We start from the raw sequence: 15,065 nt of genomic DNA on the forward strand, positions 1-15,065 counted from the left end.
TAAAATTTTATATATTTTTAAAATGACTCAAATACAGGAGGGTTTTTGGATTTAATCAAGATTTCGGGTGATTTTAAATTTCCACCTAAATTTGCCATCAATTGGCGGTAGTTTGTTAAGACTGGCCATCAAACCCGTCCTTGTGGGAATGAGTCCAACCTCAAATGTGATTTAAAATAAATTTAGAAATGTTAACCTTTAATTTAATTTCCTGCTCTTTTCCCTTCCCGTGCCCCTTTTCAAACCAAAAAATCTGTGTTTGTGTGTTTCAAAAAAAAAAAAAAAAAAGAAAACTCAAAGAAAACTGTAATCAAAATTTCATTGTGTTGTGTGATTGGTGCTGTTGTTTTGGGGTTTTTATTTTTTTTTTTTTGTTGATGGGATGTTGTCTTGTAAAAATGCTATTTTGCAATGGGTTATTGGTGTGGATAACATGTTCTGTTTTTGAAATCGGGGGAAACGAAATCCTTGTCACTTCAAACCATGTTGTGGTTCAAAATGTCCATGTTTTCTTTATTGTTGTAGCTGTTAAATGGTTGTGGTTGTGTTCAAGTTCTCCTGTCCTTCAGACATATTGTATGGTAGCCAACATTAGCTGGGCTCATACATATGCATCAAAATATACAAAAACACATATCTAAATATTTTCTGTTGTCACACAGATATACACACACACACTTTACCTGATTTCCATCATAAGTCCAACTACCGAATTTCATTTCGCAGTGTTGGTCATCGAATGGGAACCACGTGATGTCTATCTTGCATGTGCTCTTGAAGATACCAGGGGGCACGTACAGACAATTGCCGTTATGTTTGACCACAATGTTGGTGTGATACGTGCCATCGAATCCCTCATCAGCACTAAAGGTTTGTTTATATACATATACATTGTTGTTGTTGTTGTTGGTTTTATTGTTTTAAAGGGGGTGGAGGTTTTAAATATTTGCATAAAGTAAATGTTGCTTAGTAATTATTTTTGAACTTTTTTTTAAAAACAAAGGATTTTTATTTTGGTGCGGGAAAAATAATTGGCTTAGAGAGTACCTTACGGAAATTTATATGAGCTTAGCATAACTTACAGAATACTCATACATACACAACAAATAATGCTCTCAATTGGTTTTATTAGATAATTCTAAAATTTAAAAAAAAAAAATCACTAAAATATCTTGTAACGGTCGTCAAACTCCTCTACACAGAAGAAGTTTGATCATCAAACTTGTCTGTATAGACCAGTTTGAGCATCAAACTTGTCCGTATAGACCAGTTTGAGCATCAAACTTGTCTGAATAGACGAGTCTGAGCATCAAACCTGTCTGAATATACGAGTTTGAACATCAAACCTGTCTGTATAGACGAGTTTGAGCATCAAACATGTCTGTATAGACGAGTTTGAGCATCAAACATGTCTGTATAGACGAGTTTGAGCATCAAACCTATCTGTATAGACGAGTTTGAGCATCAAACTTGTCTGTATAGACCAGTTTGATCATCAAACTTGTCTGTATAGACCAGTTTGAGCATCAAACTTATCTGTATAGATGAGTTTGAGCATCAAACTTGTCTGTATAGAGGAGTTTGAGCATCAAACTTGTCTGTATAGAGGAGTTTGAGCATCAAACTTGTCTGTATAGAGGAGTTTGAGCATCAAACTTGTCTGTATAGAGGAGTTTGAGAATCAAACTTGTCTGTACCGAGGAGTTTGAGCATCAAACTTGTCTGTATAGAGGAGTTTGAGCATCAAACCTGTCTGTATAGAGGAGTTTGAGCATCAAACTTGTCTGTATAGAGGAGTTTGAGCATCAAACTGGTCTGTATAGAGGAGTTTGAGCATCAAACTTGTCTGTATAGAGGAGTTTGAGCATCAAACTTGTCTGTATAGAGGAGTTTGAGCATCAAACTTGTCTGTATAGAGGAGTTTGAGCATCAAACTTGTCTGTATAGAGGAGTTTGAGCATCAGACTCTTCCGTATAGAGGAATTTGAGCATCAAACTCTTCCGTATAGATGAGTTTGAGCATCAAACTTGTCTGTATAGAGGAGTTTGAGCATCAAACTTGTCTGTATAGAGGAGTTTGAGCATCAAACTTGTCTGTATAGAGGAGTTTGAGCATCAAACTTGTCTGTATAGAGGAGTTTGAGAATCAAACTTGTCTGTACCGAGGAGTTTGAGCATCAAACTTGTCTGTATAGAGGAGTTTGAGCATCAAACCTGTCTGTATAGAGGAGTTTGAGCATCAAACTTGTCTGTATAGAGGAGTTTGAGCATCAAACTGGTCTGTATAGAGGAGTTTGAGCATCAAACTTGTCTGTATAGAGGAGTTTGAGCATCAAACTTGTCTGTATAGAGGAGTTTGAGCATCAAACTTATCTGTATAGAGGAGTTTGAGCATCAAACTTGTCTGTATAGAGGAGTTTGAGCATCAAACTCTTCCGTATAGATGAGTTTGAGCATCAAACTCTTCCGTATAGATGAGTTTGAGCATAAAACTCTTCCTTATAGACGAGTTTGAGCATCAAACCTGTCTGTATAGACGAGTGTGAGCCTCAAACCTGTCTGTATAGACCAGTTTGAGCATCAAACCTGTCTGTATAAACGAGTTTGAGCATCAAACCTGTCTATATAGACGAGTTTGAGCATCAAACCTGTCTGTATAGACGAGTTTGAGCATCAAACCTGTCTGTGTAGACTAGTTTGAGCATCAAACCTGTCTGTGTAGACTAGTTTGAGCATCAAACCTGTCTGTATAGACCAGTTTGAGCATCAAACTTGTCTGTATAGACCTGTTTGAGCATCAAACTCTTCTGTATAGATGAGTTTGAGCATAAAATTTATCTGTACAGTTTAGTTTGAGCATCAAACAAGTCTGTGTAGATGAGTTTGAGCATCAAACTCTTTGGCATAGATGAGTTAGAATATCAAACTCTTCTGTATAGATGAGTTTGATCATCAAACTTTTCTGAATGGTCTCATAGTCTTCTGTTTGGATGAGTTTGATCATCAAACTTTTCGGTATAGATGAGTTTGATCATCAAACTCTTCGGCATAGATGAGTTTGATCATCAAACTCTTCGGCATAGATGAGTTTGATCAGCAAACTCTCCTAAATCGATTAGTTAGAGCTTCAAACTTTTCTGAATGAATGAGTTTGAGCTTCAAACTCTTCTGTATGGATTAGTTTGATCATCCAACTCTTCGGTATAGATGAGTTTTATTAACAAATTCATCGGTATAGATAAGTTTGACCATCAAACTCTTCTGAATCAATTAGGCTTCAACTTTACCGAATGGATGAGTTTGATCGTCAAACTCTTCTGAATCTATGAGTTTGATCATCAAACTCTTCTGTATAGGTCAGTTTGACTATCAAAAGCTGGTGTATATGTAATTTTTCCATTAAACACCCCCCCCCCCCCCCTCCTTTATAAATTTCATCCCAAGAATTTTAAAAAACCAATTAAGTCAATTTGCAAACATTTCGTTGGGTGGCCAAAATATCCCACCCAACTCAGCCGGAAAAGTATGTAGCAATTCCAGCATATTTCATTTTTCACCCTCCAGCAAAAAATCGGCACAAAACTGTAGTCGATTGAAAGTTAAAAGCCAAAGACATTTGCCGGATAAAAGAATACTGCGAATACCAATGTGACAATAACAGAAATCCGTGCCATAAACACATATTCATGTGTTGTATGAACCAAGCGAACGGACGATGATGAAAAAATCTTTACAACTCAAACGGAAATATTTTTTAAAAGGATTTTTGGTTTTGTACAGACGAAAAGAAAAAAAAAAAAACACAGAACACGACAGAGTAGGAACAGCCTGACTTTGCCACACAACACTCCAATGTGAGCGAGCGAACGAGCCTACATCATTGACTGACAGACCATGCCTGGCCTTAACAAACCAAATGAAACGGAAACAATATAACACACTTAACATGGCCATTGGCAATAAAAATGATTTATAAGCTTCAAAATACCGGACCATATTGAATATAAAACTCATATCAAGTTGCGCAAAAAAGAAACTCTTTTTCTGCCAGTTGACATTTTTTTATTGAGCAGCAGAAAATAAAAAACCAAAAAAAATCCTCGACGGAAAAGAAAGCCATTGCCTGGCACGGGGCCACATAAAAAGGGGTGACACAACTGACGGGGTCGGTCATAAAATAATAATAAAAAAATATATTTAATGGCTGTGTTGATGGCAAATCTATGTACTTATTTCTTTATGACTGTCATAAAAATCTGGTCGCATATATATCGACCACAAAAACTAATAAGTTTCGGCCATGAAGATGCAGTTATGCAGGCAGGCAGGGAAAGTGCGAAAATTGCAATTGTAAAACTCTGTTCCTGGGGAATTTTCAAATGCAGCTGTTGGCCTAAAAGTAGGCACCATATTTAGGTGTCTTAAACTAGGATATATTTTAAAGGACTTTCTGGGATGAAATCTTCGGGATAGATCACAATTAGGGTCAGGGAGTACAATTTAAAGATTAACTACAAGACAGCGCATGTATCTATCAGAAATTGGCAATCATTTTTATATAAAAATAGCAAAAAAAAAAAAAAAAATAATTTGATGATGTTTTACCTTCAAAAATTGTCCTGTAAGGCCTTCTCACAGCAGTTCATAAATCATGAACTCAAATACAAAATGTAAAACCTCTACGAAAAATAATTGTTTTTCATTTCCAACTTGCAACATTTAGAACACTTTCGACTTATGTTAATTTAAAATTTTCAAATGCTTCTAACCAACTCACACTAACTTCAAACCCACTCAGCACTCAATGCATACTTTGGCAACAATGTTTTTTAAATTGCTTTCATTCAACACAATATTGTCCACTCCCTGAACTAGTGTAACGTTTAAATAAACTTTAAACAACTTACTTAGTATTTGCAACACATTCAGAGCACCCTACCCTGAAGGGGTGGGTGGGGGGAGAAGAAAACCTATCAACAAACTGGCAAGAACTTTTTTGTGCGACACACACGCACAAAAAAAAAAAAAAAACAGTTCATTTCCATTTACAATTCCTTAAGGTACAACACTGTCATTACTATCAATTACGGAACACAGAGTTTTGTTTTGCAAACAAAAATTCTGTTTTTTTCCCAAAACAAGAGCAGGAGGGTGAAGAGTTGTATGGAATGAGGGAAGAACATAGAAACAAATAGAAGGGATATAAACAGAAATACAATAAAGGGATTCAATGGGAAGAAAAAACATTACATCATGGCTAGAATGCAAATGTACAACTTATCGATACAGAAGTGTTTCAACATAAAACTCATCTATACAGAGGGGATTGAGCATTAAAGGCATTTTTACAGAAGAGTTTGATGGTCAAACTCATCCATACAGTAAAGTTTAATACTCAAACTTATATGTACCGAAGAGTTTGATGATCAAACTCATCTATACAGACAAGTTTGGCAATTAAACTTATCTATACCGACAAATTTAATGCTACAATTCTTCCATACAGACATGTCTGATGATCAAAATCATCTATACAGAACAGTTTGAAGGTCAAACTCATCTATACAGAAGAGTTTGTTGACCACATTCACTTAAAAAGAAAATGTTGATGTCCAAACTCATCTATACAGAAGAGTTTGATGATCAAACTCATCTATACAGAAGAGTTTGATGGTCAAACTCATCTCAGTTTGACGGTCAAACTCGTCTATACAAAAGAGTTTGACGGTCAAACTCATCTATACAGAAGAGTTTGATGATCAAACTCATCAACACAGAAGAATTTGATAATCAAACTCATCGAAACAGAAGAGTTTGATGCTCAAACTCATCTATACCGAAGAGTTTGATAATCAAACTCATCTATACCGAAGGGTTTGATGATCAAACTCATCGATACAGAAGAGTTTGATGATCAAACTTATCTATACAGACAAGTTTGATGATCAAACTTATCTATACAGACAAGTTTGATGATCAAACTTATCTATACAGACAAGTTTGATGATCAAACTTATCTATACAGACAAGTTTGATGATCAAACTTATCTATACAGACAAGTTTGATGATCAAACTCATCTATACAGAAGAGTTTGATGCTCAAACTAGTCTATACAGAAGAGTTTGATGATCAAACTCATCTATACAAAAGAGTTTGATGATCAAACTCATCTATACAGAAGAGTTTGATGATCAAACTCACCTATACAGAGAGGTTTGAGAATCAAACTCATCTATACAGAGAAGTTTGATGATCAAACTCATCTATGCAGAAGAGTTTGATGATCAAACTCATCTATGCAGAAGAGTTTGATGATCAAACTCATCTATACCGAAGAGTTTGATGATCAAACTCATCTATACCGAAGAGTTTGATGCTCAAACACATCTATACAGAAGAGTTTGATGGTCAAACTCATCTATACAGAAAAGTTTGATGTTCAAACTCATCTATACCGAAGAGTTTGATGCTCAAATTTATCTATACAGAAGAGTTTAATGATCAAACTCATCTATACAGAAGAGTTTGACGATCAAACTCATCTATACGGACAAGTTTGATGATCAAACTCATCTATACCGAAGAGTTTGATGCTCAAACTTATCTATACAGAAAAGTTTGATGACCAAACTCATCTATACCGAAGCGTATGATGATCAAACTCATCGATACAGAAGAGTTTGATGATCAAACTCATCGATACAAAAGAGTTTGATGGTCAAACTCATCTATGCCGAAGAGTTTGATGATCAAACTCATCTATACAGAAGAGTTTGATGATCAAACTCATCTATACAGAAGAGTTTGATGATCAAACTCATCTATACAGAAGAGTTTGATGATCAAACTCATCTATACAGAAGAGTTTGATGATCAAACTTAGCTATGCCGAAGAGTTTGATGCTCAAACTCTTCTATGGAACGTTTTGTAACTACTTTCCCTTTTTCACATAATTATCCCTTGAACACTTTAGAGAATAAATTTAAGAATACGATTTGCATGACCCTTTTTCGTTCCGTCCCATTAATAATACATTAATTTATTTCCCTTACGCATATGTTTTGTTATTGTTATTTTTGCCAATTTTTTTAAATAACATATTTTTTGTGTTTTTGTTTCATTTCATCGATAACATAAATCCTTATTAACATAATTATTTATGAGTAGCAATGTGACTGTGTGTGTGAGAGACTTCTTTCATAATTTTATTTTATGTGGGTTGAAAGCTGTGTGAAGGTTCGGTCGTCGATTGGAGGTCCCTTTGAGGTTGTTTTGTTGAAAAAAGGATTTTTTTTGCTGTAGTTGCTACTGTTGTTGTTTTATTATTGCTGAGGTTTTTAATTAATTGGCATTTATCGCACTGTGTTTTATTTCTGCAACGAGGCTATGTTTCGGTTTTCTTTTTGGCAAAATATTATGTGGCACATAAGTGCCGAGCCAAGCAATTGCTTGTAGGGGAGTTGGAGAGGGGGGAAAATATTTAATGAGGCCTGGTTTTGTGGTCACCTTTGATGTTGTGTGGTGATGAATGTGTGGCTTGGAACGTAGAATCAAAAGGATTAATGTGTGGAGTGATTTTTAGGCAACGATATTTATGGATAATTTACAGATTAAATCTACATAAGTATAGACCATGTGACAAAATTAGAAAAATTTAATTTTTTATTAGTCCATTTGAACTCCTAAATGAACATCTTAAGAACAATGGGCTTTGAATTCTGACCGTAACTCTACCCAAATGCACAAAATTTGTGAGAATCGGACGATAATTGCCAATGCATACAATACCCTTAACACATAGTGTTGCCGGGTGTAAAAATTTAGAAAATTTACAATTCAAAACCTTAAATCAAATGGTCAGATGTGACCTTTTAATGCATTTGTAATTTGGCTGGGATTAAAAATATTCGCGGTTTAATGGAAATGTTCATATTTTCTTACATAAAAGATAGGGTCTATTTTACCGGCTAAATATTGCCCGATGGCTGCCATAATTGCGACATGTAGCTTGATTACAAATTAACATGGACAGACGGACGGACATACATAGCTAGATCGACTCAACTTAGGGAGACAGGAAGATCCACATATACAGGTTCCTATGTGGGGGACCAACATTCCGAGGAGTTACATAATTTTTTGTCTCAATCAAACTTATAATACCCTCAACACATAGTGTGTAGGGTATAAAAAACATTACTGAGGTAGATGGTCCTTGAAAAAAATTATTTCGAATAATTTCTCGTTTCTGACTTTGAGGGTCCTTTGAAAAAATCAACGTCAATCGGTCTAATAATCCTTGAAAAAAAAATATTCTTAAAACCTCCAACATCGACGTTTTCATCTTGAATGATAATTAACATCTTTAAATGGTCCCTGAAAAATATTTAAAATATTCACTTTTATTCACGGTCGAACGTCCTTGAAAAATTGTCCTTCTTAAAAAAAATTGTGAAAATCCAGGATTCTTCTCGCTTTTCCACAGCCCAAGAAAACATATGTGACAAAAATGTCCTGGGGCCATAATTTGTTAGGTTGTTTGTTGGTCCTTACAATAGTTCGCAATAAAAATAAAAAAGCATTTCAACACTTTTTTGCCAGCTTTCTGTTGTTTTAAAAAATATTTTTTCCAAGAACTACATAAGGTGTGGATTTTTTAAAAAATATTTTTCATGGACCACATAAGGTGTGAATTTTTTAAAAATATTTTTTAATAACTATCAGAAGTAGTGGATTTTTTAAAAATATTTTTTCAAGAACTATCAGAAGACGAAGATTTTTTAAAAATATTTTTTCAAGGACTATCAGAAGACGAAGATTTTTTAAAAATATTTTTTCAAGAACTAGTCAAGGCGTGGATTTTTTAAAATATTTTTCCAAGGACTATCAGTTGACGAGGATTTTTAAAAATATTTTTTCAAGATCTAGTCAAGGCGTGGATTTTTTAAAATATTTTTCCAAGGACTATCAGTTGACGAGGATTTTTTAAAAATATTTTTTCAAGGACTATCCGAATGCGTGGATTTTTTAAAAAAATATTTTTCCAAGGACTATCTGTTGACGAGGATTTTTAAAAATATTTTTTCAAGAACTAGTCAAGGCGTGGATTTTTTAAAATATTTTTCCAAGGACTATCAGTTGACGAGGATTTTTTAAAAATATTTTTTCAAGGACTATCCGAATGCGTGGATTTTTTAAAAAAATATTTTTCCAAGGACTATCTGTTGACGAGGATTTTTAAAAATATTTTTTCAAGAACTAGTCAAGGCGTGGATTTTTTAAAATATTTTTCCAAGGACTATCAGTTGACGAGGATTTTTTAAAAATATTTTTTCAAGGACTATCCGAATGCGTGGATTTTTTAAAAAAATATTTTTCCAAGGACTATCTGTTGACGAGGATTTTTATAAATATTTTTTCAGGGACTACCAGAAGGCGTGGATTTTTTTAAAAATATTTTTCAGGAACTATTAGAAGGCGTGAATTTTTTAAAAAATATTTTTCCAGGACTATCCGAATGTGTGGATGCCCTTTCTTTTGTTTCTACGAAAAAATGGTCCATTTAATAATAATTTTTAAAAACGTCTCTTAAATTAACAAAGCTTTAAAAATTATAGCATACAATTAGGCGCCACAACAGTTAGATCATCTCAGCTGTTCACAAAGTAGTAACCTCACATTTTTTTTATGTGAGTGTTACTTAATGTAATTACTTCGAAATATATCTACAACACAACAAACTTCCGTCATGACACTGAGGAACCTCCCAGCCGGATGGCTTAATTCATTAAAGCTTCCTCGAACAAAACAAAATAATGATATCTATGTCCCACGATAATCACTTGTTGTCTTTTGTCTTCGTATTTCCTCCTCCTCCTCCCCGCTGTCATCTTACGAAGTGTGTTTTTGTTCCGCTTCCTAATTCGTAGTGAATTTAACAAAAAGTGTAGTTTTTATTTCAACTTCATATCTTGACATAATTTTGTACATCCTTCCTTTAAGATTATGATCCGCTAAAACAAGAAGAAACGAAACCGCATTCATTTGCTTGCCAGTAAAAGCGATGGAGAAAAGAAATTAAACCACCACATTGCCATATTTTTGTATTTTTTTTTGGTGGGGATAGATTCCTTCCTTCCCTTTTTACCTTCAAACAGAACTGAGGAAACCATCAGGCCCAACAAATGTAACAGTTTGTGTTTTTTTCCTCCAAAAATAGAATGGAAACTGAGTTGAAAACAAAACCACACTGTTTGTTCTTGATTCGAATTTTTTTTTTCGTTTTTTTTATGTTTTTTTCTCTTGTTTCTGGTTTTGTAAAAGGAGAAGCTTTTAGATTAATTGCTGGTTGGCAATGTTGAGCGTGTACAACTTCAAACCCCATCAGTTGTGGGTGTAAAGGCTAAAAAACATCGAATTGTCAAAAGATAGGTGGGAATTTTATAAAAACGAAATAAAAAACGTTCTGCTGTTGCATTCATTTCAAAATGTTAGAATACCACCATCGCATTGTTGGAAAATAATGAAATGGAAACTGAAATTCTATGACATCATGTTTGACGTTTAACACACCTATTGTGCAAATGGCCTTGACAGGTTTTAAACAAATGTGGGGAGGGTTGTAAAATTTAAAAGAAAAATTTAACCAATATCTTTATTGTGAGGCATCTAAAAAAATTTTTTTTAAGAATTAAAATATCGGGGATATTTTGCAAATATTTTTTTCGAGGACAGAAATAATCGTGACTTTTTTAAAAAATATTTTTTGCGTATTTTTTTTTTTTTGGAATATTTTTTCCAAGGGGCGCAATTATTCTCAAAAACTTAAAAATTAGTACATTTTTTAATATTTGTTTTCCTAAGACCACGAAACGCGAATTTTAAAAGAATATTTCTTTTTAAGGACTAGATAAGGAAGCTTGATTTTTTTTAATGTCTTTTAAAGGGCTAGAAATCGAGAGGAATTGAGAAGACCAATAAAGATATTTTATCCAGTACCAAAAGGACCAAGAAACATATATTTTTTTAATTATCTTTTTTAAGAAGTAGAAGATCAGGAAACGTGGATTTTTTCAATGACAATAAATTTGGATTTTTAAAACAATATTTTTTTCAAGGAAAATAAAGGTTGATTTTTTGAAAAATCTTTTTTTAAGGACCAATAAACCTTGATTTTTTAAAAAAAATATTTTTAAAGAAGCAATGGACTAGTAAACTTGAATTCTTTGTAGAATATTTTCCAAGGACCAATAGGCAAATAAATGTGAATTTTTTAAAAAATATTTTTTCAAGGACTAGAAGACCAGGAAAAGTAGGTTTTAAAATTTTAAGAAAGACCTAAAGGACCATGAATCTTTCATTTTTAAAATAAAATTAATTAAAAAACTCTGCTAAGCGTGTTTGCAGCAGCATCGTCATCTTCGTCGTGTTCACACTTTTAGCTGATAATTTTGCTAAAAAATAAAATTTTGCTATAAAAAATAAAAAATATTGTTTCAAGGACCAATAAAGTTGGATTTCTTTCCAAGTTACACAATAAACGTGAATTTTTTATAAAAAAAAATTTCTAGGACCAGATTTTCTAGGACGTAGATTAAAAAAAATATCGTTCAAAGACTAAAATACCAATAAACGTAGATTTTTTTAATAATATTTTTTCAAGGACCAAAAGACCAATAAACGTGCTTTTTTTAAAGAATATTTTTTCAAGGACCTCTGGACCAATAAACGTGGATTTTTTAAAGAATATTTTTTCAAGGACTAAAAGACCGAGAAACTTCGTTTTTTTAAATAATATTTTTTCAAGGACCCCTGGACCAATAAACGTGGATTTTTTAAGAATAGTTTTTCAAGGACCAAAAGACCAATAAACGTGGATTTTTTAAAGAATATTTTTTCAAGGACCAAAAGACCAATAAACGTGGATTTTTATACCCTCAGCCATATGGCTACAGAGGGTATATATCATTTGATACGGCCAAAACGTGCCTAGTCGAAATAACGGTTTTAGACCCTAGGTCTCTTTGGACCAAATCCGTTTCAGAACATTTGGAGTCGATCTAGCGATGTCCGTCCGTCCGTCCGTCCGTCCGTCTGTCTGTCTGTCTGTCTGGCTGGTGCGCACGATAACTCTCGAAGGGAGTATCCGATTTGGTCCAAATTGGCTACAACGTAATATTTTTATCAAACTTAGATCGAGTTCGGAGATGGGCAATATCGGTCCACTCCTTCTGGTACCTCCCCCACAAAAGGTCGAAATTTTCAAAAAATATATTTTTTGCACAGGAAGAGAAAGGATAATCCGAATTTGCTCCAACTTTGCAAATCCTAATATTTGCGTCAGTGCTAGGTCAGGTGTGAAAATGGGCAATATCGGTCCACTCCATCAAGTACCTCCCCCACAAATGGTCAAAATTTTGAATAATTATAACTCTCATAAAATGTTATGTAAGAGTCCGATTGTCTTCAAATTTCACACATCCCAATATTTATATTAACCCAAGGTCTGGTGTTAAGATGAACAATATCGGTCCACTCCTTCTGGTACCTCCCCCACAAAAGGTCGAAATTTTCAAAAAATATATTTTTTGCACAGGAAGAGAAATGATAATCCAAATTTGCTCCAACTTTGCAAATCCTAATATTTGCGTCAGTGCTAGGTCAGGTGTGAAAATGGGCAATATCGGTCCACTCCATCAAATACCTTCCCCACAAATGGTCAAAATTTTGAATAATTACAACTCTCATAAAATGTTATGTAAGAATCCGACTGTCTTCAAATTTCACACATCCCAATATTTATATTAACCCAAGGTGTTGTGTTAAGATGAACAATATCGGCCCACTCCTTCTGGTACCTCCCCCACAAAAGGTCGAAATTTTCAAAAAAAAAAAAAAAAAAAATTTTTGCACAGAAAAAGAAAGGCTAATCCGAATTTGCTCCGACTTTGCGAATCCTAATATTTGCGTCAGTGCTAGGACAGGTGTGAAAATTGACAATATCGGTCCACTCCATCAAGTACCTAAAGCTCATAAATCGCCAAATTAACATCCGATTCCATTTAGACTTGGCACATCTGTCGAAATATTTATATCATCTTTTGGCCCATTCCTTCGGGATCTGCTCCATAGAGGGTCAAACGTTTGAATAACCTTAACACTAGTCAAAATATATTTAGATAATCGAACATAGGCTGAGGGTATATCTCTGGCGGCAATACCGACTGATACTTTTTAACTTGTTTAAAGAATATTTTTTCAAAGACTGAAAGACCAATAAACGTGGATTTTTTTAAGAATATTTTTTCAAGGACTAAAAGACCAATAAACGTGGATTTTTTAAAGAATATTTTTTCAAGGATCAAAAGACCAATAAACGTGGATTTTTTAAAGAATATTTTTTCAAGGACTAAAAGACCAATAAACGTGGATTTTTTTAAGAATATTTTTTCAAGGACTAAAAGACCAATAAACGTGGATTTTTTAAAGAATATTTTTTCAAGGATCAAAAGTCCAATAAACGTGGATTTTTTAAAGAATATTTTTTCAAGGACTAATAGACCAATAAAAGTGGGTTTTTTAATTAATTTTTTTCAAGGACTAAAAGGCCAATAAACGTGGATTTTTTAAAGAATTTTTTTAAAGGACTAAAAGACCAATAAACTTGGATTTTTTAAAGAATATTTTTTCAAGGACCAAAAGACCAATACACGTGGATTTTTTAAAGAATATTTTTTCAAGGACCAAAAGACCAATAAACGTGGATTTTTTAAAGAATATTTTTTCAAGGACCAAAAGACCAATAAACGTGGATTTTTTAAAGAATATTTTTTCAAGGACCAAAAGACCAATAAACGTGGATTTTTTAAAGAATATTTTTTCAAGGACCAAAAGACCAATAAACTTGGATTTTTTAAAGAATATATTTTCAATTTTTTTTTAAATTATTTTTTCAGGATTAAAAGACCAATAAACGTGGATTTTTAAAAGAATATATTTTTAGGACTAAAAGACCAATAAACGTGGATTTTTTAAAGAATATTTTTTCAAGGACCAAAAGACCATCGAACGTGGATTTTTTAAGGAATAATTTTTCAAGGACCAAAAGACCAATAAACGTGGATTTTTTAAAGAATATTTTTTCAAGGACCAAAAGACCATCGAACGTGGATTTTTTAAGGAATAATTTTTCAAGGACCAAAAGACCAATAAACGTGAATTTTTTAAAGAATATTTTTTCAAGGACTAAAAGACCAATAAACTTGGATTTTTTAAAGAATATTTTTTTCAACGACTAAAAGACCACTTTAGACCATCGAACGTTGAAGAGTTCCAAAAAACGTGAATTTTTTAAAAAATATTTTTTCATGTACCATTAAACGTTGATTTTTTTTTAAAAAATATTTTTTCAAAGACAAATAAACGCTCATTTTTAAAAACATATTTTTTCAAGCACTAAATATCGACGAAACTTGGATTTTTAAAAATATTTTTTTAAGAACCGAAAGTCGACAATACGTGAATTTTTTAAAAAATATTTTTTCAAGAATCAAAAGTCCTCGAAACATGGATTTTTAAAATTTTTTTTTTAAGAACCTAAGGTCGATAAAACGTTGATTTTTTAAAAAATATTTTTTAAAGAACCAGAAGTCGACGAAACTTGGATTTTTAAAAAATACTTTTCTAAGAACCAAAAGTCGACCAAACGTGGATTAAAAAAAATAATTTTTCAAGAACCAAAAGTGGACGAAATTTAGATGTTTAAAAAATATTTTTCTGAGAACCAAAAGTCGACCAAACGTGGATTAAAAAAAGTATTTTTTTCAAGGACCAAAAAATTGCATTTTTAAAAAAGTATTTTCTCGACCACATCAAAAGACCAATAAACGTGGATATTTTTTCAAGAAATAAAATAACGTGGGATTTTTAAAAAATATTCTTTTCAACGACCATCAGTTTTTTTAAACATTTTTCACGCGATTTTTTTTAAAGAATTTTTGGTTACGGTTCATCATGCCAATATAAGTAGATTAAAAAAAAACGATTTTTTAAGGACTTGCTGA

General features: G+C 32.9%; 1 protein-coding gene across 1 annotated transcript in view; it reads right to left on the minus strand.

Moving 5' to 3' along the window:
- The window catches only part of Mda6 (neuronal acetylcholine receptor subunit alpha-7-like), a gene marked incomplete at its 3' end in the record, with an annotated part of 535,364 nt that overhangs the window by 56,664 nt on the left and 463,635 nt on the right, over positions 1–15,065 (minus strand). Inside the window, 1 exon segment of the mRNA NM_001308989.1 lies at positions 684–864. Within this exon segment, the coding sequence (NP_001295918.1) occupies positions 684–864 (181 nt within the window).

The sequence above is a fragment of the Musca domestica genome, unplaced genomic scaffold (genome assembly GCF_030504385.1).
Source record: "Musca domestica strain aabys unplaced genomic scaffold, Musca_domestica.polishedcontigs.V.1.1 32, whole genome shotgun sequence".
Taxonomy (NCBI): domain Eukaryota; kingdom Metazoa; phylum Arthropoda; class Insecta; order Diptera; family Muscidae; genus Musca; species Musca domestica.